Source organism: Coregonus clupeaformis, chromosome 12, assembly GCF_020615455.1.
Source record: "Coregonus clupeaformis isolate EN_2021a chromosome 12, ASM2061545v1, whole genome shotgun sequence".
Lineage (NCBI taxonomy): Eukaryota > Metazoa > Chordata > Actinopteri > Salmoniformes > Salmonidae > Coregonus > Coregonus clupeaformis.
In genome coordinates this window covers 5,362,554-5,386,411 of record NC_059203.1, presented here as the reverse complement: position 1 = coordinate 5,386,411, position 23,858 = coordinate 5,362,554, and the positions used below count along the sequence as shown (strand labels likewise).

The 23,858-nt window shown below is 51.1% G+C and overlaps 1 protein-coding gene across 2 annotated transcripts in view; it reads left to right on the top strand.

Moving 5' to 3' along the window:
* The window catches only part of ptpdc1a (protein tyrosine phosphatase domain containing 1a), a 147,787-nt gene that overhangs the window by 58,876 nt on the left and 65,053 nt on the right, over positions 1 to 23,858 (top strand). For both annotated transcript variants that reach the window (XM_041891236.1, XM_041891235.1), the window contains exon 3: positions 15,042 to 15,213. In XM_041891236.1, the coding sequence (XP_041747170.1) occupies positions 15,042 to 15,213 (172 nt within the window). The remainder of the gene's footprint in view (positions 1 to 15,041; positions 15,214 to 23,858) is intronic.

The window sequence follows — 23,858 nt, the reverse complement described above, 5'->3', positions numbered from 1 at the left end:
ACAGGGCTAGTCAGAGGAGCTGGTAGAAGCACTGACAGGGCTAGTCAGAGGAGCTGGTTGGAGCAGTATGACAGGGCTAGTCAGAGGAGCTGGTTGAAGCACTGACAGGGCTAGTCATAGGAGCTGGTTGAAGCACTGACAGGGCTAGTCAGAGGAGCTGGTTGAAGCAGTATGACAGGGCTAGTCAGAGGAGCTGGGTTGAAGCAGTATGACAGGGCTAGTCAGAGGAGCTGGTTGGAAGCACTGACAGGGCTAGTCAGAGGAGCTGGTTGAAGCACTGACAGGGCTAGTCAGAGGAGCTGGTTGAAGCACTGACAGGGCTAGTCAGAGGAGCTGGTTGAAGCACTGACAGGGCTAGTCATAGGAGCTGGTTGAAGCACTGACAGGGCTAGTCATAGGAGCTGGTTGAAGCAGTATGACAGGGCTAGACAGAGGAGCTGGTTGAAGCAGTATGACAGGGCTAGTCAGAGGAGCTGGTTGGAGCACTGACAGGGCTAGTCAGAGGAGCTGGTTGAAGCACTGACAGGGCTAGTCAGAGGAGCTGGTTGAAGCACTGACAGGGCTAGTCAGAGGAGCTGGTTGAAGCAGTATGACAGGGCTAGTCAGAGGAGCTGGTTGAAGCAGTATGACAGGGCTAGTCAGAGGAGCTGGTTGAAACACTGACAGGGCTAGTCAGAGGAGCTGGTTGGAGCACTGACAGGGCTAGTCAGAGGAGCTGGTTGGAGCACTGACAGGGCTAGTCAGAGGAGCTGGTTGAAGCACTGACAGGGCTAGTCAGAGGAGCTGGTTGAAGCAGTATGACAGGGCTAGTCAGAGGAGCTGGTTGAAGCAGTATGACAGGGCTAGTCAGAGGAGCTGGTTGAAGCACTGACAGGGCTAGTCAGAGGAGCTGGTTGAAGCAGTATGACAGGGCTAGTCAGAGGAGCTGGTTGAAGCACTGACAGGGCTAGTCAGAGGAGCTGGTTGGAGCACTGACAGGGCTAGTCAGAGGAGCTGGTTGGAGCACTGACAGGGCTAGTCAGAGGAGCTGGTTGAAGCAGTATGACAGGGCTAGTCAGAGGAGCTGGTTGAAGCAGTATGACAGGGCTAGTCAGAGGAGCTTGTTGGAGCACTGACAGGGCTAGTCAGAGGAGCTGGTTGAAGCAGTATGACAGGGCTAGTCAGAGGAGCTGGTTGAAGCACTGACAGGGCTAGTCAGAGGAGCTGGTTGAAGCAGTATGACAGGGCTAGTCAGAGGAGCTGGTTGAAGCACTGACAGGGCTAGTCAGAGGAGCTGGTTGAAGCAGTATGACAGGGCTAGTCAGAGGAGCTGGTTGAAGCACTGACAGGGCTAGTCAGAGGAGCTGGTTGAAGCAGTATGACAGGGCTAGTCAGAGGAGCTGGTTGGAACACTGACAGGGCTAGTCAGAGGAGCTGGTTGGAACACTGACAGGGCTAGTCAGAGGAGCTGGTTGAAGCACTGACAGGGCTAGTCAGAGGAGCTGGTTGAAGCAGTATGACAGGGCTAGTCAGAGGAGCTGGTTGAAGCACTGACAGGGCTAGTCAGAGGAGCTGGTTGAAGCAGTATGACAGGGCTAGTCAGAGGAGCTGGTTGAAGCAGTATGACAGGGCTAGTCAGAGGAGCTGGTTGAAGCACTGACAGGGGCTAGTCAGAGGAGCTGGTTGAAGCAGTATGACAGGGCTAGTCAGAGGAGCTGGTTGAAGCACTGACAGGGCTAGTCAGAGGAGCTGGTTGAAGCACTGACAGGGCTAGTCAGAGGAGCTGGTTGAAGCACTGACAGGGCTAGTCAGAGGAGCTGGTTGAAGCACTGACAGGGCTAGTCAGAGGAGCTGGTTGAAGCACTGACAGGGCTAGTCAGAGGAGCTGGTTGAAGCACTGACAGGGCTAGTCAGAGGAGCTGGTTGAAGCACTGACAGGGCTAGTCAGAGGAGCTGGTTGGAACACTGACAGGGCTAGTCAGAGGAGCTGGTTGAAGCACTGACAGGGCTAGTCAGAGGAGCTGGTTGAAGCACTGACAGGGCTAGTCAGAGGAGCTGGTTGAAGCACCGACAGGGCTAGTCAGAGGAGCTGGTTGGAAGCACTGACAGGGCTAGTCAGAGGAGCTGGTTGAAGCACTGACAGGGCTAGTCAGAGGAGCTGGTTGGAGCACTGACAGGGCTAGTCAGAGGAGCTGGTTGAAGCACTGACAGGGCTAGTCAGAGGAGCTGGTTGAAGCAGTATGACAGGGCTAGTCAGAGGAGCTGGTTGAAGCACTGACAGGGCTAGTCAGAGGAGCTGGTTGAAGCACTGACAGGGCTAGTCAGAGGAGCTGGTTGAAGCAGTATGACAGGGCTAGTCAGAGGAGCTGGTTGAAGCACTGACAGGGCTAGTCAGAGGAGCTGGTTGAAGCACTGACAGGGCTAGTCAGAGGAGCTGGTTGGAGCACTGACAGGGCTAGTCAGAGGAGCTGGTTGAAGCAGTATGACAGGGCTAGTCAGAGGAGCTGGTTGAAGCAGTATGACAGGGCTAGTCGGAGGAGCTGGTTGAAGCACTGACAGGGCTAGTCAGAGGAGCTGGTTGGAGCAGTATGACAGGGCTAGTCGGAGGAGCTGGTTGAAGCAGTATGACAGGGCTAGTCAGAGGAGCTGGTTGAAGCAGTATGACAGGGCTAGTCAGAGGAGCTGGTTGAAGCACTGACAGGGCTAGTCAGAGGAGCTGGTTGAAGCACTGACAGGGCTAGTCAGAGGAGCTGGTTGGAGCAGTATGACAGGGCTAGTCGGAGGAGCTGGTTGAAGCAGTATGACAGGGCTAGTCAGAGGAGCTGGTTGAAGCAGTATGACAGGGCTAGTCAGAGGAGCTGGTTGAAGCACTGACAGGGCTAGTCAGAGGAGCTGGTTGGAGCAGTATGACAGGGCTAGTCAGAGGAGCTGGTTGGAGCAGTATGACAGGGCTAGTCAGAGGAGCTGGTTGAAGCAGTATGACAGGGCTAGTCGGAGGAGCTGGTTGAAGCACTGACAGGGCTAGTCAGAGGAGCTGGTTGGAGCAGTATGACAGGGCTAGTCAGAGGAGCTGGTTGGAGCAGTATGACAGGGCTAGTCAGAGGAGCTGGTTGGAGCAGTATGACAGGGCTAGTCGGAGGAGCTGGTTGAAGCAGTATGACAGGGCTAGTCAGAGGAGCTGGTTGGAGCACTGACAGGGCTAGTCGGAGGAGCTGGTTGAAGCACTGACAGGGCTAGTCAGAGGAGCTGGTTGAAGCAGTATGACAGGGCTAGTCAGAGGAGCTGGTTGAAGCAGTATGACAGGGCTAGTCAGAGGAGCTGGTTGAAGCACTGACAGGGCTAGTCAGAGGAGCTGGTTGAAGCACTGACAGGGCTAGTCAGAGGAGCTGGTTGAAGCACTGACAGGGCTAGTCAGAGGAGCTGGTTGAAGCAGTATGACAGGGCTAGTCAGAGGAGCTGGTTGAAGCAGTATGACAGGGCTAGTCAGAGGAGCTGGTTGAAGCACTGACAGGGCTAGTCATAGGAGCTGGTTGAAGCACTGACAGGGCTAGTCAGAGGAGCTGGTTGAAGCAGTATGACAGGGCTAGTCAGAGGAGCTGGTTGAAGCACTGACAGGGCTAGTCGGAGGAGCTGGTTGAAGCACTGACAGGGCTAGTCAGAGGAGCTGGTTGGAACACTGACAGGGCTAGTCGGAGGAGCTGGTTGAAGCACTGACAGGGCTAGTCAGAGGAGCTGGTTGAAGCACTGACAGGGCTAGTCAGAGGAGCTGGTTGAAGCACTGACAGGGCTAGTCAGAGGAGCTGGTTGGAGCACTGACAGGGCTAGTCAGAGGAGCTGGTTGAAGCACTGACAGGGCTAGTCAGAGGAGCTGGTTGAAGCAGTATGACAGGGCTAGTCAGAGGAGCTGGTTGAAGCAGTATGACAGGGCTAGTCAGAGGAGCTGGTTGAAGCAGTATGACAGGGCTAGTCGGAGGAGCTGGTTGAAGCAGTATGACAGGGCTAGTCGGAGGAGCTGGTTGAAGCACTGACAGGGCTAGTCAGAGGAGCTGGTTGAAGCAGTATGACAGGGCTAGTCAGAGGAGCTGGTTGAAGCAGTATGACAGGGCTAGTCGGAGGAGCTGGTTGAAGCACTGACAGGGCTAGTCAGAGGAGCTGGTTGAAGCAGTATGACAGGGCTAGTCAGAGGAGCTGGTTGAAGCACTGACAGGGCTAGTCAGAGGAGCTGGTTGGAGCACTGACAGGGCTAGTCAGAGGAGCTGGTTGAAGCACTGACAGGGCTAGTCAGAGGAGCTGGTTGAAGCACTGACAGGGCTAGTCAGAGGAGCTGGTTGAAGCAGTATGACAGGGCTAGTCAGAGGAGCTGGTTGGAGCACTGACAGGGCTAGTCAGAGGAGCTGGTTGAAGCAGTATGACAGGGCTAGTCAGAGGAGCTGGTTGAAGCACTGACAGGGCTAGTCGGAGGAGCTGGTTGGAGCACTGACAGGGCTAGTCAGAGGAGCTGGTTGGAGCACTGACAGGGCTAGTCAGAGGAGCTGGTTGAAGCAGTATGACAGGGCTAGTCAGAGGAGCTGGTTGAAGCACTGACAGGGCTAGTCAGAGGAGCTGGTTGAAGCAGTATGACAGGGCTAGTCAGAGGAGCTGGTTGAAGCAGTATGACAGGGCTAGTCAGAGGAGCTGGTTGAAGCAGTATGACAGGGCTAGTCAGAGGAGCTGGTTGGAGCAGTATGACAGGGCTAGTCGGAGGAGCTGGTTGAAGCAGTATGACAGGGCTAGTCAGAGGAGCTGGTTGAAGCAGTATGACAGGGCTAGTCAGAGGAGCTGGTTGGAACACTGACAGGGCTAGTCAGAGGAGCTGGTTGAAGCACTGACAGGGCTAGTCAGAGGAGCTGGTTGAAGCACTGACAGGGCTAGTCAGAGGAGCTGGTTGGAGCACTGACAGGGCTAGTCAGAGGAGCTGGTTGAAGCAGTATGACAGGGCTAGTCAGAGGAGCTGGTTGAAGCAGTATGACAGGGCTAGTCAGAGGAGCTGGTTGAAGCACTGACAGGGCTAGTCAGAGGAGCTGGTTGGAGCACTGACAGGGCTAGTCAGAGGAGCTGGTTGGAGCAGTATGACAGGGCTAGTCAGAGGAGCTGGTTGAAGCAGTATGACAGGGCTAGTCGGAGGAGCTGGTTGAAGCACTGACAGGGCTAGTCAGAGGAGCTGGTTGAAGCAGTATGACAGGGCTAGTCAGAGGAGCTGGTTGAAGCACTGACAGGGCTAGTCAGAGGAGCTGGTTGAAGCAGTATGACAGGGCTAGTCAGAGGAGCTGGTTGAAGCACTGACAGGGCTAGTCAGAGGAGCTGGTTGAAGCACTGACAGGGCTAGTCAGAGGAGCTGGTTGAAGCACTGACAGGGCTAGTCAGAGGAGCTGGTTGAAGCAGTATGACAGGGCTAGTCAGAGGAGCTGGTTGGAACACTGACAGTGCTAGTCAGAGGAGCTGGTTGAAGCACTGACAGGGCTAGTCAGAGGAGCTGGTTGAAGCACTGACAGGGCTAGTCGGAGGAGCTGGTTGGAGCAGTATGACAGGAGCTAGTCAGAGGAGCTGGTTGAAGCAGTATGACAGGGGCTAGTCAGAGGAGCTGGTTGAAGCAGTATGACAGGGCTAGTCAGAGGAGCTGGTTGAAGCAGTATGACAGGGCTAGTCAGAGGAGCTGGTTGAAGCAGTATGACAGGGCTAGTCAGAGGAGCTGGTTGGAACACTGACAGGGCTAGTCAGAGGAGCTGGTTGAAGCACTGACAGGGCTAGTCAGAGGAGCTGGTTGAAGCACCGACAGGGCTAGTCAGAGGAGCTGGTTGGAACACTGACAGGGCTAGTCGGAGGAGCTGGTTGAAGCACTGACAGGGCTAGTCAGAGGAGCTGGTTGAAGCAGTATGACAGGGCTAGTCAGAGGAGCTGGTTGGAGCAGTATGACAGGGCTAGTCAGAGGAGCTGGTTGGAACACTGACAGGGCTAGTCAGAGGAGCTGGTTGAAGCACTGACAGGGGCTAGTCAGAGGAGCTGGTTGAAGCAGTATGACAGGGCTAGTCAGAGGAGCTGGTTGGAACACTGACAGGGCTAGTCAGAGGAGCTGGTTGAAGCACTGACAGGGCTAGTCAGAGGAGCTGGTTGAAGCACTGACAGGGCTAGTCAGAGGAGCTGGTTGGAGCACTGACAGGGCTAGTCAGAGGAGCTGGTTGAAGCAGTATGACAGGGCTAGTCAGAGGAGCTGGTTGAAGCAGTATGACAGGGCTAGTCAGAGGAGCTGGTTGGAGCACTGACAGGGCTAGTCAGAGGAGCTGGTTGAAGCAGTATGACAGGGCTAGTCAGAGGAGCTGGTTGAAGCAGTATGACAGGGCTAGTCGGAGGAGCTGGTTGAAGCACTGACAGGGCTAGTCAGAGGAGCTGGTTGAAGCAGTATGACAGGGCTAGTCAGAGGAGCTGGTTGAAGCAGTATGACAGGGCTAGTCAGAGGAGCTGGTTGGAGCAGTATGACAGGGCTAGTCAGAGGAGCTGGTTGAAGCACTGACAGGGCTAGTCAGAGGAGCTGGTTGAAGCACTGACAGGGCTAGTCAGAGGAGCTGGTTGAAGCAGTATGACAGGGCTAGTCAGAGGAGCTGGTTGAAGCAGTATGACAGGGCTAGTCAGAGGAGCTGGTTGGAGCACTGACAGGGCTAGTCAGAGGAGCTGGTTGAAGCAGTATGACAGGGCTAGTCAGAGGAGCTGGTTGAAGCAGTATGACAGGGCTAAGTCGGAGGAGCTGGTTGAAGCACTGACAGGGCTAGTCAGAGGAGCTGGTTGAAGCAGTATGACAGGGCTAGTCAGAGGAGCTGGTTGAAGCAGTATGACAGGGCTAGTCAGAGGAGCTGGTTGGAGCAGTATGACAGGGCTAGTCAGAGGAGCTGGTTGAAGCACTGACAGGGCTAGTCAGAGGAGCTGGTTGAAGCACTGACAGGGCTAGTCAGAGGAGCTGGTTGAAGCACTGACAGGGCTAGTCAGAGGAGCTGGTTGGAGCACTGACAGGGCTAGTCAGAGGAGCTGGTTGAAGCAGTATGACAGGGCTAGTCAGAGGAGCTGGTTGAAGCACTGACAGGGCTAGTCGGAGGAGCTGGTTGGAGCACTGACAGGGCTAGTCAGAGGAGCTGGTTGGAGCACTGACAGGGCTAGTCAGAGGAGCTGGTTGAAGCAGTATGACAGGGCTAGTCAGAGGAGCTGGTTGAAGCACTGACAGGGCTAGTCAGAGGAGCTGGTTGAAGCAGTATGACAGGGCTAGTCAGAGGAGCTGGTTGAAGCAGTATGACAGGGCTAGTCAGAGGAGCTGGTTGAAGCAGTATGACAGGGCTAGTCAGAGGAGCTGGTTGGAGCAGTATGACAGGGGCTAGTCGGAGGAGCTGGTTGAAGCAGTATGACAGGGCTAGTCAGAGGAGCTGGTTGAAGCAGTATGACAGGGCTAGTCAGAGGAGCTGGTTGGAACACTGACAGGGCTAGTCAGAGGAGCTGGTTGAAGCACTGACAGGGCTAGTCAGAGGAGCTGGTTGAAGCACTGACAGGGCTAGTCAGAGGAGCTGGTTGGAGCACTGACAGGGCTAGTCAGAGGAGCTGGTTGAAGCAGTATGACAGGGCTAGTCAGAGGAGCTGGTTGAAGCAGTATGACAGGGCTAGTCAGAGGAGCTGGTTGAAGCACTGACAGGGCTAGTCAGAGGAGCTGGTTGGAGCACTGACAGGGCTAGTCAGAGGAGCTGGTTGGAGCAGTATGACAGGGCTAGTCAGAGGAGCTGGTTGAAGCAGTATGACAGGGCTAGTCGGAGGAGCTGGTTGAAGCACTGACAGGGCTAGTCAGAGGAGCTGGTTGAAGCAGTATGACAGGGCTAGTCAGAGGAGCTGGTTGAAGCACTGACAGGGCTAGTCAGAGGAGCTGGTTGAAGCAGTATGACAGGGCTAGTCAGAGGAGCTGGTTGAAGCACTGACAGGGCTAGTCAGAGGAGCTGGTTGAAGCACTGACAGGGCTAGTCAGAGGAGCTGGTTGAAGCACTGACAGGGCTAGTCAGAGGAGCTGGTTGAAGCAGTATGACAGGGCTAGTCAGAGGAGCTGGTTGGAACACTGACAGTGCTAGTCAGAGGAGCTGGTTGAAGCACTGACAGGGCTAGTCAGAGGAGCTGGTTGAAGCACTGACAGGGCTAGTCGGAGGAGCTGGTTGGAGCAGTATGACAGGGCTAGTCAGAGGAGCTGGTTGAAGCAGTATGACAGGGCTAGTCAGAGGAGCTGGTTGAAGCAGTATGACAGGGCTAGTCAGAGGAGCTGGTTGAAGCAGTATGACAGGGCTAGTCAGAGGAGCTGGTTGAAGCAGTATGACAGGGCTAGTCAGAGGAGCTGGTTGGAACACTGACAGGGCTAGTCAGAGGAGCTGGTTGAAGCACTGACAGGGCTAGTCAGAGGAGCTGGTTGAAGCACTGACAGGGCTAGTCAGAGGAGCTGGTTGGAACACTGACAGGGCTAGTCGGAGGAGCTGGTTGAAGCACTGACAGGGCTAGTCAGAGGAGCTGGTTGAAGCAGTATGACAGGGCTAGTCAGAGGAGCTGGTTGGAGCAGTATGACAGGGCTAGTCAGAGGAGCTGGTTGGAACACTGACAGGGCTAGTCAGAGGAGCTGGTTGAAGCACTGACAGGGCTAGTCAGAGGAGCTGGTTGAAGCAGTATGACAGGGCTAGTCAGAGGAGCTGGTTGGAACACTGACAGGGCTAGTCAGAGGAGCTGGTTGAAGCACTGACAGGGCTAGTCAGAGGAGCTGGTTGAAGCACTGACAGGGCTAGTCAGAGGAGCTGGTTGGAGCACTGACAGGGCTAGTCAGAGGAGCTGGTTGAAGCAGTATGACAGGGCTAGTCAGAGGAGCTGGTTGAAGCAGTATGACAGGGCTAGTCAGAGGAGCTGGTTGGAGCACTGACAGGGCTAGTCAGAGGAGCTGGTTGAAGCAGTATGACAGGGCTAGTCAGAGGAGCTGGTTGAAGCAGTATGACAGGGCTAGTCGGAGGAGCTGGTTGAAGCACTGACAGGGCTAGTCAGAGGAGCTGGTTGAAGCAGTATGACAGGGCTAGTCAGAGGAGCTGGTTGAAGCAGTATGACAGGGCTAGTCAGAGGAGCTGGTTGGAGCAGTATGACAGGGCTAGTCAGAGGAGCTGGTTGAAGCACTGACAGGGCTAGTCAGAGGAGCTGGTTGAAGCACTGACAGGGCTAGTCAGAGGAGCTGGTTGAAGCACTGACAGGGCTAGTCAGAGGAGCTGGTTGAAGCAGTATGACAGGGCTAGTCGGAGGAGCTGGTTGGAGCAGTATGACAGGGCTAGTCAGAGGAGCTGGTTGGAACACTGACAGGGCTAGTCGGAGGAGCTGGTTGAAGCACTGACAGGGCTAGACAGAGGAGCTGGTTGAAGCAGTATGACAGGGCTAGTCAGAGGAGCTGGTTGAAGCACTGACAGGGCTAGTCAGAGGAGCTGGTTGAAGCACTGACAGGGCTAGTCGGAGGAGCTGGTTGGAGCAGTATGACAGGGCTAGTCAGAGGAGCTGGTTGAAGCAGTATGACAGGGCTAGTCAGAGGAGCTGGTTGAAGCAGTATGACAGGGCTAGTCAGAGGAGCTGGTTGAAGTAGTATGACAGGGCTAGTCAGAGGAGCTGGTTGAAGCAGTATGACAGGGCTAGTCAGAGGAGCTGGTTGGAACACTGACAGGGCTAGTCAGAGGAGCTGGTTGAAGCACTGACAGGGCTAGTCAGAGGAGCTGGTTGAAGCACTGACAGGGCTAGTCAGAGGAGCTGGTTGGAACACTGACAGGGCTAGTCGGAGGAGCTGGTTGAAGCACTGACAGGGCTAGTCAGAGGAGCTGGTTGAAGCACTGACAGGGCTAGCCAGAGGAGCTGGTTGAAGCAGTATGACAGGGCTAGTCAGAGGAGCTGGTTGAAGCACTGACAGGGCTAGTCAGAGGAGCTGGTTGGAGCACTGACAGGGCTAGTCAGAGGAGCTGGTTGGAGCACTGACAGGGCTAGTCAGAGGAGCTGGTTGAAGCACTGACAGGGCTAGTCAGAGGAGCTGGTTGAAGCACTGACAGGGCTAGTCAGAGGAGCTGGTTGAAGCACTGACAGGGCTAGTCAGAGGAGCTGGTTGGAGCAGTATGACAGGGATAGTCAGAGGAGCTGGTTGGAGCAGTATGACAGGGCTAGTCAGAGGAGCTGGTTGGAGCACTGACAGGGCTAGTCAGAGGAGCTGGTTGGAGCAGTATGACAGGGCTAGTCAGAGGAGCTGGTTGAAGCAGTATGACAGGGCTAGTCAGAGGAGCTGGTTGGAGCAGTATGACAGGGCTAGTCAGAGGAGCTGGTTGGAGCACTGACAGGGCTAGTCAGAGGAGCTGGTTGAAGCAGTATGACAGGGCTAGTCAGAGGAGCTGGTTGAAGCACTGACAGGGCTAGTCAGAGGAGCTGGTTGAAGCAGTATGACAGGGCTAGTCAGAGGAGCTGGTTGGAACACTGACAGGGCTAGTCAGAGGAGCTGGTTGAAGCACTGACAGGTCTAGTCAGAGGAGCTGGTTGAAGCACTGACAGGGCTAGTCAGAGGAGCTGGTTGAAGGACTGACAGGGCTAGTCAGAGGAGCTGGTTGGAGCACTGACAGGGCTAGTCAGAGGAGCTGGTTGAAGCACTGACAGGGCTAGTCGGAGGAGCTGGTTGAAGCAGTATGACAGGGCTAGTCGGAGGAGCTGGTTGAAGCAGTATGACAGGGCTAGTCAGAGGAGCTGGTTGAAGCACTGACAGGGCTAGTCAGAGGAGCTGGTTGGAGCAGTATGACAGGGCTAGTCAGAGGAGCTGGTTGAAGCAGTATGACAGGGCTAGTCAGAGGAGCTGGTTGGAGCAGTATGACAGGGCTAGTCGGAGGAGCTGGTTGAAGCAGTATGACAGGGCTAGTCAGAGGAGCTGGTTGAAGCACTGACAGGGCTAGTCAGAGGAGCTGGTTGAAGCAGTATGACAGGGCTAGTCAGAGGAGCTGGTTGGAACACTGACAGGGCTAGTCAGAGGAGCTGGTTGAAGCACTGACAGGGCTAGTCAGAGGAGCTGGTTGAAGCACTGACAGGGCTAGTCAGAGGAGCTGGTTGAAGCACTGACAGGGCTAGTCAGAGGAGCTGGTTGGAGCACTGACAGGGCTAGTCAGAGGAGCTGGTTGAAGCACTGACAGGGCTAGACGGAGGAGCTGGTTGAAGCAGTATGACAGGGCTAGTCGGAGGAGCTGGTTGAAGCAGTATGACAGGGCTAGTCAGAGGAGCTGGTTGAAGCACTGACAGGGCTAGTCAGAGGAGCTGGTTGGAGCACTGACAGGGCTAGTCGGAGGAGCTGGTTGGAGCACTGACAGGGCTAGTCAGAGGAGCTGGTTGAAGCAGTATGACAGGGCTAGTCAGAGGAGCTGGTTGAAGCAGTATGACAGGGCTAGTCAGAGGAGCTGGTTGAAGCAGTATGACAGGGCTAGTCAGAGGAGCTGGTTGAAGCAGTATGACAGGGCTAGTCAGAGGAGCTGGTTGAAGCAGTATGACAGGGCTAGTCAGAGGAGCTGGTTGAAGCACTGACAGGGCTAGTCGGAGGAGCTGGTTGAAGCACTGACAGGGCTAGTCAGAGGAGCTGGTTGAAGCACTGACAGGGCTAGTCAGAGGAGCTGGTTGAAGCAGTATGACAGGGCTAGTCAGAGGAGCTGGTTGGAGCACTGACAGGGCTAGTCGGAGGAGCTGGTTGGAGCACTGACAGGGCTAGTCAGAGGAGCTGGTTGAAGCAGTATGACAGGGCTAGTCAGAGGAGCTGGTTGAAGCAGTATGACAGGGCTAGTCAGAGGAGCTGGTTGAAGCACTGACAGGGCTAGTCAGAGGAGCTGGTTGAAGCACTGACAGGGCTAGTCAGAGGAGCTGGTTGAAGCAGTATGACAGGGCTAGTCAGAGGAGCTGGTTGGAACACTGACAGGGCTAGTCAGAGGAGCTGGTTGAAGCACTGACAGGGCTAGTCAGAGGAGCTGGTTGAAGCACTGACAGGGCTAGTCAGAGGAGCTGGTTGAAGCAGTATGACAGGGCTAGTCAGAGGAGCTGGTTGAAGCAGTATGACAGGGCTAGTCAGAGGAGCTGGTTGAAGCACTGACAGGGCTAGTCAGAGGAGCTGGTTGAAGCAGTATGACAGGGCTAGTCAGAGGAGCTGGTTGGAACACTGACAGGGCTAGTCAGAGGAGCTGGTTGAAGCACTGACAGGGCTAGTCAGAGGAGCTGGTTGAAGCACTGACAGGGCTAGTCAGAGGAGCTGGTTGGAACACTGACAGGGCTAGTCAGAGGAGCTGGTTGAAGCAGTATGACAGGGCTAGTCAGAGGAGCTGGTTGGAGCACTGACAGGGCTAGTCAGAGGAGCTGGTTGAAGCACTGACAGGGCTAGTCAGAGGAGCTGGTTGAAGCAGTATGACAGGGCTAGTCAGAGGAGCTGGTTGGAGCACTGACAGGGCTAGTCAGAGGAGCTGGTTGGAGCAGTATGACAGGGCTAGTCAGAGGAGCTGGTTGAAGCAGTATGACAGGGCTAGTCAGAGGAGCTGGTTGAAGCACTGACAGGGCTAGTCAGAGGAGCTGGTTGGAGCACTGACAGGGCTAGTCAGAGGAGCTGGTTGAAGCAGTATGACAGGGCTAGTCAGAGGAGCTGGTTGAAGCACTGACAGGGCTAGTCAGAGGAGCTGGTTGGAGCAGTATGACAGGGCTAGTCAGAGGAGCTGGTTGAAGCACTGACAGGGCTAGTCAGAGGAGCTGGTTGGAGCACTGACAGGGCTAGTCAGAGGAGCTGGTTGGAACACTGACAGGGCTAGTCAGAGGAGCTGGTTGAAGCACTGACAGGGCTAGTCAGAGGAGCTGGTTGGAGCACTGACAGGGCTAGTCAGAGGAGCTGGTTGGAGCACTGACAGGGCTAGTCAGAGGAGCTGGTTGAAGCAGTATGACAGGGCTAGTCAGAGGAGCTGGTTGGAGCAGTATGACAGGGCTAGTCAGAGGAGCTGGTTGGAGCACTGACAGGGCTAGTCAGAGGAGCTGGTTGGAGCACTGACAGGGCTAGTCAGAGGAGCTGGTTGGAGCAGTATGACAGGGCTAGTCGGAGGAGCTGGTTGGAGCACTGACAGGGCTAGTCAGAGGAGCTGGTTGGAGCAGTATGACAGGGCTAGTCAGAGGAGCTGGTTGAAGCAGTATGACAGGGCTAGTCGGAGGAGCTGGTTGGAGCACTGACAGGGCTAGTCAGAGGAGCTGGTTGGAGCACTGACAGATCTGGGACCAGGCTAGTTGGCTATAGGAACAACAGATCTGGGACCAGGCTAGTTGGCTATAGGAACAACAGATCTGGGACCAGGCTAGGTCACTTCCACTTTATCGATCCTGGGAGATTTCTAGTCTTGTGTTTAGTTTACCTTGAGGTAAAGAGGCTTTAGTTGCTAGGGAAATATTTAGCTTTAGAATGTGTGTTTTCAAAGTGCTGTCTGTTGTTGAAGAGAATAATACAGCAGTAGAATATGTAGCCTAGTCCCACAGAATGGAGATGATGCAGCCTAGTCCCACAGAATGGAGATGATGCAGCCTAGTCCCACAGAATGGAGATGATGCAGCCTAGTCCCACAGAATGGAGATGATGCAGCCTAGTCCCACAGAATGGAGATGATGCAGCCTAGTCCCACAGAATGGAGATGATGCAGCCTAGTCCCACAGAATGGAGATGATGCAGCCTAGTCACACAGAATGGAGATGATGCAGCCTAGTCCCACAGAATGGAGATGATGCAGCCTAGTCCCACAGAATGGAGATGATGCAGCCTAGTCCCACAGAATGGAGATGATGCAGCCTAGTCCCACAGAATGGAGATGATGCAGCCTAGTCCCACAGAATGGAGATGATGCAGCCTAGTCCCACAGAATGGAGATGATGCAGCCTAGTCCCACAGAATGGAGATGATGCAGCCTAGTTGAATACTGTAGGATGAAGCATGTTGTATGCTGTAGGATGAAGCATGTTGTATGCTGTAGGATGAAGCATGTTGTATGCTGTAGGATGAAGCATGTTGTATGCTGTAGGATGAAGCATGTTGTATGCTGTAGGATGAACCATGTTGTATACTGTAGGATGAAGCATGTTGTATGCTGTAGGATGAAGCATGTTGAATACTGTAGGATGAAGCATGTTGTATGCTGTAGGATGAACCATGTTGTATACTGTAGGATGAACCATATTGAATACTGTAGGATGAACCATGTTGTATACTGTAGGATGAACCATGTTGAATACTGTAGGATGAAGCATGTTGTATGCTGTAGGATGAACCATGTTGTGATTGACTACCACTGACATAGCGTGCCAAAGACATCTGGAATGTTTATGATCAATTGGAATGTTTTAAAGCCTTTTTCTCGACCTGTTTAACTATTTAAGGTATTCTGCTGTAATACCTTATCAGGGACACGAAGACACAGGAACATACCCTCTGCTTTTGAGGAAATATGTAATTTAATGTTTCTAGCCCTCAAGTTATTTTTAAGCTTACAACCAATACTGTATCCTATATGTCAATAATACAGTAATAATACAATAACTTACTGTAAATCTCTATATGATCCTCCTAATCTGACAAGTCCACTCACTAGATCAGGATGTCTTAACAGAACCATCTGGTTTAGTAGTGACCCTCTCTCTGTATCTGACCCTCCTTCGCTCTCTCTCTCTCTCTCTCTCTCTCTCTCTCTCTCTCTCTCTCTCTCTCTCTCTCTCTCTCTCTCTCTCTCCCCTCTCTCTCTCTGTCTCTCTCTCTCTCTCTCTCTCTCTCTCTCTCTCTCTCTCTCTCTCTCTCTCTCTCTCTCTCTCTCTCTCTCTCTCTCTCTCTCTCTCTCTCAATTCACTTTATTGACATGGCAAGTAAAATTACTTACATTGTCAAAGTATACAAATAACAAAAATGTCTGTCTCTCTATGTCTGTTTCTGTCTCTGTGTCTCTATGTCTCTGTCTCTCTGTCTGTCTCTGTAGTCAGTACGCAGGTCCCCACAGCCAAGTACACCAAGGTGGGGGAGACTTTGAGACATGTGATCCCAGGCCACATGCAGTGCTCCATGGCGTGTGGAGGGAGAGCCTGTAAATACGAGAACCCTGCCCGCTGGAGTGACAAGGAGCAGGCCGTTAAGGGACTCTACTCCTCATGGTGAGTCTCTGGGCTTAACACAACAAAACCATCGAGGATGACACAAACATGTTTGAAAAGGTATTTCCATTGTGGTCCTCTTAAATAAATGTCTCTAAACATTAACGAACACAGTAGACCTACTAGGCATACTTGGGTTACAGATATAACAATAATTAATACATTATTTAACTTTTCAAAGAATCTCAAAGCGCATTAAAAAGTAAGACAACAAATACAAATGTAAATGATGGAGATTGAAAGTGTCAGTTGGTTTGGGATCAAGTTGAGGCAAGTTAGTCTGGAAAGGCAGTGTAGGTTCAGTTGAGGGGGCATTGATGGGATGCCAAGGAGTAACAAAGACATACTGTATACTACATACTTAATGAGTATATACTACATACTATATACTATTAGTTCATTGTAGTATACTGTAAACGAACGGTATCCTTTCGCCTGTCTACCAGAAGTTGATGCTGTTGCTATGCAACTTCTTGCTAGCTTGTTAGCGTAGCTAACAAATGACTAGCTAGACATCCTACGACTTCATTAACAATGTCCATTGAGAACGCACAACGACTATACCACTTAGCTAAGAATGACGTGAATAACCAAGTCAATAAATGTTTTCCTCCGTCTGTATTGGATGTGTGTTTGTGTTCATTCCTACAGTATGTTAAACCCTCTATGGCGATGCACTGTATGCGGCTCCAGACAGACAGACAGACAGACAGACAGACAGACAGACAGACTGACTGACTGACTGACTGACTGACTGACTGACTGACTGACTGACTGACTGACTGCCTGACTGACTGACTGACTGACTGGCTGACTGGCTGACTGACTGACTGACTGACACACACGTAATCTGCGGCGGCAACTCACCACATCTTATAGTCCTTGTTAGCCATGTTTTTTGCTTTCATGGCAGCTGTATTTGTTGTGCTGGCGATTTAATGATCAACTACAATCAGTTGGCTGTTCAGAAGACCGAGGCTGCAAGGAGGAGGAGACAGGTGGCTGGTCAAAGGAGGGCGCTGTTGAGGCGCTGTATTCTCCTCGACGAAAATGCAAATGTAAAGTTGAAGTCGGAAGTTTACATCCACTTAGGTTGGAGTCATTAAAACTTGTTTTTCAACCACTCCACACATTTCTTGTTAACAAACTATAGTTTTGGCAAGACGGTTAGGACATCTACTTTGTGCATGACACAAGTAATTTTTCCAACAATTGTTTACAGACAGATTATTTCACTTATAATTCACTGTATCACAATTCCAGTGGGTCAGAAGTTTACATACACTAAGTTGACTGTGCTTTTAAACAGCTTGGAAAATTCCAGAAAATGATGTCATGGCTTTAAAAGCTTCTGATAGGCTAATTTACATCATTTGAGTCAATTGGAGGTGTACCTGTGGATGTATTTCAAGGCCTACCTTCAAACTCAGTGCCTCTTTGCTTGACATCATGGGAAAATCAAAAGAAATCAGCCAAGACCTCAGAAAATACATTGTAGACCTCCACAAGTCTGGTTCATCCTTTGGAGCAATTTCCAAACGCCTGAAGGTACCACGTTCATCTGTACAAACAATAGTACGCAAGTATAAACACCATGGGACCACGCAGCCGTCATACCGCTCAGGAAGGAGGCGCGTTCTGTCACCAAGAGATGAACGTACTTTGGTGCGAAAAGTGCAAATCAATCCCAGAACAACAGCAAAGGACCTTGTGAAGATGCTGGAGGAAACAGGTACAAAAGTATCTATATCCACAGTAAAACAAGTCCTATATCGACATAACCTGAAAGGCCGCTCAGCAAGGAAGAAGCCACTGCTCCAAAACCGCCATAAAAAAGCAAGACTACGGTTTGCAACTGCACATGGGGACAAAGATCGTACTTTTTGGAGAAATGTCCTCTGGTCTGATAAAACAAAAATAGAACTGTTTGGCCATAATGACCATCGTTATGTTTGGAGGAAAAAGGGGGTTGCTTGCAAGCCAAAGAACACCATCCCAACCGTGAAGCACGGGGGTGGCAGCATCATGCTGTGGGGGTGCTTTGCTGCAGGAGGAACTGGTGCACTTCACAAAATAGATGGCATCATGAGGAAGGAAAATTATGTGGATATATTGAAGCAACATCTCAAGACATCAGTCAGGAAGTTAAAGCTTGGTCGCAAATGGTCTACTATTACTCTGACATTTCATATTCTTAAAATAAAGTGGTCATCCTAACTGACCGAAGACAGGGAATCTAGGATTAAATGTCAGGAATTGTGAAAAACTGAGTTTAAATGTATTTGGCTAAGGTGTATGTAAACTTCCGACTTCATCTGTAAGTTGGCCACATTAAGTCAATTATTACAGTCTGTACTGGTCTGTATGTAGTCAAGTTCTTTCACAATTTGATACATCCACTGGGACTATAATATTAGAACATGTATGCCTGTCATAGCAAGTGTCATTTAGTCTATAGCCTACATTCAATAATTCACACACATCAGAATAGGCCAACATATCAAATCATGTGAAAGCTATTTATTTTGTTTCCATTTGGAAAAGTTGCCTTTTCTCATCATAGACTGGTGGCAGAGGACCCTACTGTGTGCTAAATCCCAATGTACCCATCCTGAGGGTGTATTTGGGACGACCTGGACCTCAAGCCCCACTTCCGAATGACCCGACCCTCTTTTGACAGCCTGGTAGAGGTCTTGCAGCAGAAGACCAGGACCCTGTTTGTCTACTAGCTGTGGCCAGTGCCACTTCGTATCGTGTTGTGTCCGAGGCGTTTGATGTCCCCCGGACCACAGTGCTCGTTGTCGTCAGTGGTGGAATCATGAAGAGTTTTATCCATATCAGCTACAAGCCGTCTGTGACCATAGGTGCAGGGTCACCGACATCTACATTGCCTTCCCCGGGTCTGTGCACGACGTCAGGGTCCTGAAACGCAGTCCTGTGTATGTTCAGAGCCTGTACCCACCATAAGACTGGCGTGTCCTCAGGGATGGAGGGTGACCCTGCCCGGCGGAGCCCATCTGTCTGATTACACCCTACAGGCAGCCAGTGAGGGGTGCAGTGGAGGCCAAGGTGAGGAATGTGCTGGAGCGGTCCATCATGAAGGCCTGGAGGTGAAACCTACCTTTGTGTCTGAGGTGGTTGCATGCTGCGCTGTGCTGCATGTCTTCCTCAGCAACCAGGACATTGTGGACCCAGCCTCTGCAGCAGAATGGGTTTCACCCGCTGGACCAGCCTCTGCAGCAGAATGGAGATCACCCGCTGGACCAGCCTCTGCAGCAGAATGGAGTTCACCCGCTGGACCAGCCTCTGCAGCAGAATGGAGTTCACCTGATGGACCAGCCTCTGCAGCAGAATGGAGATCACCCGCTGGACCAGCCTCTGCAGCAGAATGGATATAACCTACTGGACCAGCCTCTGCAGCAGAATGGAGATCACCCGCTGGACCAGCCTCTGCAGCAGAATGGATATAACCTACTGGACCAGCCTCTGCAGCAGAATGGAGTTCACCTGATGGACCAGCCTCTGCAGCAGAATGGAGATCACCCGCTGGACCAGCCTCTGCAGCAGAATGGAGTTCACCCGATGGACCAGCCTCTGCAGCAGAATGGAGATCACCCGCTGGACCAGCCTCTGCAGCAGAATGGAGTTCACCCGATGGACCAGCCTCTGCAGCAGAATGGAGTTCACCCGCTGGACCAGCCTCTGCAGCAGAATGGAGTTCACCCGATGGACCAGCCTCTGCAGCAGAATGGAGTTCACCCGCTGGACCAGCCTCTGCAGCAGAATGGAGATCACCCGCTGGACCAGCCTCTGCAGCAGAATGGAGTTCACCTGATGGACCAGCCTCTGCAGCAGAATGGAGATCACCCGCTGGACCAGCCTCTGCAGCAGAATGGATATAACCTACTGGACCAGCCTCTGCAGCAGAATGGAGTTCACCTGATGGACCAGCCTCTGCAGCAGTGTTCATATTTGATCATATTACCAGTGTTCATATTGTATCATATTACCAGTGTTCATATTTGATAGATTTTGCTGTTTGTGTGTGTTGAAGATCTTTTAAGAGCTTCATGACATAAAACGTTATGGTTTTATTGTTAATAAAATGTGCAATAATATCAAGCTGTGTGGGTCTTCCATTTGTATTAAAAAACATCCACTTAATGTCCGTTTTTTTAAATGTATTTTTTGGAGAAAAAAATGTAACACATGCTTTTATATTACAGCAGGTACTGCCAAATATTAAAGCTAATCAATCATCCCAGAGTACTCCTCCTCCTGTACTCCTCCTCCTGTACTCCTCCTCCTGTACTCCTCCTCCTGTACTCCTCCTCCTGTACTCCTCCTCCTGAACTCCTCCTCCTGAACTCCTCCTCCTGAACTCCTCCTCCTGAACTCCTCCTCCTGAACTCCTCCTCCTGTACTCCTCCTCCTGTACTCCTCCTCCTGTACTCCTCCTATACCCCCCTCTTTCTGTTCTCCTCATCTCTCTGTCTGTTCTCCTCATCTCTGTCTGTTCTCCTCATCTCTCTGTCTGTTCTCCTCATCTCTCTGTCTGTTCTCCTCATCTCTCTGTCTGTTCTCCTCATCTCTGTCTGTTCTCCTCATCTCTCTGTCTGTTCTCCTCATCTCTCCGTCTGTTCTCCTCATCTCTCTGTCTGTTCTCCTCATCTCTCTGTCTGTTCTCCTCACCTCTCTGTCTGTTCTCATCTCTCTGTCTGTTCTCCTCATCTCTCTGTCTGTTCTCCTCATCTCTCTCTGTTCTCCCCATCTCTCCGTCTGTTCTCCTCATATCTCTGTCTGTTCTCCTCATATCTCTGTCTGTTCTCCTCATATCTCTTTCTGTTCTCCTCATCTCTCTGTCTGTTCTCATCATCTCTCTGTCTGTTCTCCTCATCTCTCTGTCTGTTCTCCTCATCTCTCTGTCTGTTCTCCTCATCTCTCTGTCTGTTCTCCTCATCTCTGTCTGTTCTCATCTCTCTGTCTGTTCTCCTCATCTCTCTGTCTGTTCTCCTCATCTCTCTGTCTGTTCTTCTCATCTCTCTGTCTGTTCTCATCTCTCTGTCTGTTCTCCTCATCTCTCTGTCTGTTCTCCTCATCTCTCTTTGTTCTCCCCATCTCTCCGTCTGTTCTCCTCATATCTCTGTCTGTTCTCCTCATATCTCTGTCTGTTCTCCTCATATCTCTGTCTGTTCTCCTCATATCTCTGTCTGTTCTCCTCATCTCTCTGTCTGTTCTCCTCATCTCTCCGTCTGTTCTCCTCATCGCTCCGTCTGTTCTCCTCATCTCTCTGTCTGTTCTCCTCATCTCTCTGTCTGTTCTCCTCATCTCTCTGTCTGTTCTCCTCATCTCTCTGTCTGTTCTCCTCATCTCTCTGTCTGTTCTCCTCATCTCTCTGTCTGTTCTCCTCATCTCTCTGTCTGTTCTCCTCATATCTCTGTCTGTTCTCCTCATCTCTCTGTCTGTTCTCCTCATCTCTCTCTGTTCTCCCCATCTCTCCGTCTGTTCTCCTCATATCTCTGTCTGTTCTCCTCATATCTCTGTCTGTTCTCCTCATATCTCTGTCTGTTCTCCTCATCTCTCTGTCTGTTCTCCTCATCTCTCCGTCTGTTCTCCTCATCTCTCTGTCTGTTCTCCTCATCTCTCCTTCTGTTCTCCCCATCTCTCTGTCTGTTCTCCTCATCTCTCTGTCTGTTCTCCTCATCTCTCTGTCTGTTCTCCTCATCTCTCTGTCTGTTCTCCTCATCTCTCTGTCTGTTCTCCCCATCTCTCCGTCTGTTCTCCTCATATCTCTGTCTGTTCTCCTCATATCTCTGTCTGTTCTCCTCATATCTCTGTCTGTTCTCCTCATCTCTCTGTCTGTTCTCCTCATCTCTCTCTGTTCTCCCCATCTCTCCGTCTGTTCTCCCCATCTCTCCGTCTGTTCTCCTCATATCTCTGTCTGTTCTCCTCATATCTCTGTCTGTTCTCCTCATCTCTCTGTCTGTTCTCCTCATCTCTCCGTCTGTTCTCCTCATCTCTCTGTCTGTTCTCCTCATCTCTCTGTCTGTTCTCCTCATCTCTCCATCTGTTCTCCCCATCTCTCTGTCTGTTCTCCTCATCTCTCTGTCTGTTCTCCTCATATCTCTGTCTGTTCTCCTCATATCTCTGTCTGTTCTCCTCATATCTCTGTCTGTTCTCCTCATCTCTCCGTCTGTTCTCCTCATCTCTCTGTCTGTTCTCCTCATCTCTCTGTCTGTTCTCCTCATCTCTATGTCTGTTCTCCTCATCTCTCTGTCTGTTCTCCTCACCTCTCTCTGTTCTCCTCACCTCTCTGTCTGTTCTCCTCATCTCTCCGTCTGTTCTCCTCATCTCTCTGTCTGTTCTCCTCATCTCTCTCTGTTCTCCCCATCTCTCCGTCTGTTCTCCTCATCTCTCCGTCTGTTCTCCTCATCTCTCTGTCTGTTCTCCTCATCTCTCCGTCTGTTCTCCTCATCTCTCTGTCTGTTCTCCTCATCTCTCCGTCTGTTCTCCTCATCTCTCCATCTGTTCTCCCCATCTCTGTCTGTTCTCCTCATCTCTCTGTCTGTTCTCCTCACCTCTCTGTCTGTTCTCCTCATCTCTCTGTCTGTTCTCCTCATCTCTCTGTCTGTTCTCCTCATCTCTCTGTCTGTTCTCCTCATCTCTCTGTCTGTTCTCCTCATCTCTCTGTCTGTTCTCCTCATCTCTCTGTCTGTTCTCCTCACCTCTCCGTCTGTTCTCCTCATCTCTCTGTCTGTTCTCCTCTTCTCTCTGTCTGTTCTCCTCATCTCTCTGTCTGTTCTCATCATCTCTCTGTCTGTTCTCCTCACCTCTCTATTTGTTCTCCTCATCTCTCTGTCTGTTCTCCTCATCTCTCTGTCTGTTCTCATCATCTCTCTGTCTGTTCTCCTCATCTCTCTGTCTGTTCTCCTCATCTCTCTGTCTGTTCTCCTCATCTCTCTGTCTGTTCTCCTCATCTCTCTGTCTGTTCTCCCCATCTCTCTCTGTTCTCCTCATCTCTGTCTGTTCTCCCCATCTCTCTGTCTGTTCTCCTCATCTCTCTGTCTGTTCTCTTCTCTCTGCCTCTTCTCCTCCCCTCCAGACAGTACTCCTGCCCAGTTTGCAGTCACTTTCCCCTCCAGACAGTAATCCTGCCCAGTTTGCAGTCACTTTCCCCTCCAGACAGTACTCCTGCCCAGTTTGCAGTCACTTTCCCCTCCAGACAGTACTCCTGCCCAGTTTGCAGTCACTTTCCCCTCCAGACAGTGATCCTGCCCAGTTTGCAGTCACCTTCCCCTCCAGACAGTGATCCTGCCCAGGCTGCAGTCACCTTCCCCTCCAGACAGTGCTCCTGCCCAGATGTCTTAGGCAGAGCACAATAATAGATTATAATTACCGACTAGTCGTTGGCAAAAACAGATTAATTACACCTAGGCATTATTAGTCATTTGGAAGTTGCATTGATGCCAGCACAAATCTGTCCTGCCAAACTATGGCAAGTTAATATTACATAAATCAGGTTTAAAACGATTAGCTACCAACCACATATAAGCCTAACGTTGGGTAGTTAGGTAGATATCATATAGTTAATATACTGGCAAGTTTGATGTATTAGTAGCCAACTAACGTTAGGTAGCTAGCTAACATACCAGTACATACAAGCAACTGTTGTAATGATATGCTATGCGGTTCGTAAGGATAGCATAGCTAACATACCGGTACCTAGTACTGCTGTAATGATATGCTATGGGGTTCGTAAGGATAGCATAGCTAACATACCGGTACCTAGTACTGCTGTAATGATATGCTATGCGGTTCGTAAGGATAGCATAGCTAACATACCGGTACCTAGTACTGCTGTAATGATATGCTATGGGGTTCGTAAGGATAGCATAGCTAACATACCGGTACCTAGTACTGCTGTAATGATATGCTATGGGGTTCGTAAGGATAGCATAGCTAACATACCGGTACCTAGTACTGCTGTAATGATATGCTATGGGGTTCGTAAGGATAGCATAGCTAACATACCGGTACCTAGTACTGCTGTAATGATATGCTATGGGGTTCGTAAGGATAGCATAGCTAACATACCGGTACCTAGTACTGCTGTAATGATATGCTATGGGGTTCGTAAGGATAGCATAGCTAACATACCGGTACCTAGTACTGCTGTAATGATATGCTATGGGGTTCGTAAGGATAGCATAGCTAACATACCGGTACCTAGTACTGCTGTAATGATATGCTATGGGGTTCGTAAGGATAGCATAGCTAACATACCGGTACCTAGTACTGCTGTAATGATATGCTATGGGGTTCGTAAGGATAGCATAGCTAACATACCGGTACCTAGTACTGCTGTAATGATATGCTATGGGGTTCGTAAGGATAGCATAGCTAACATACCGGTACCTAGTACTGCTGTAATGATATGCTATGTGGTTCGTAAGGATAGCATAGCTAACATACCGGTACCTAGTACTGCTGTAATGATATGCTATGTGGTTCGTAAGGATAGCATAGCTAACATACCGGTACCTAGTACTGCTGTAATGATATGCTATGCGGTTCGTAAGGCTAGCGTAGCTAACATACCGGTACCTAGTACTGCTGTAATGATATGCTATGTGGTTCGTAAGGAT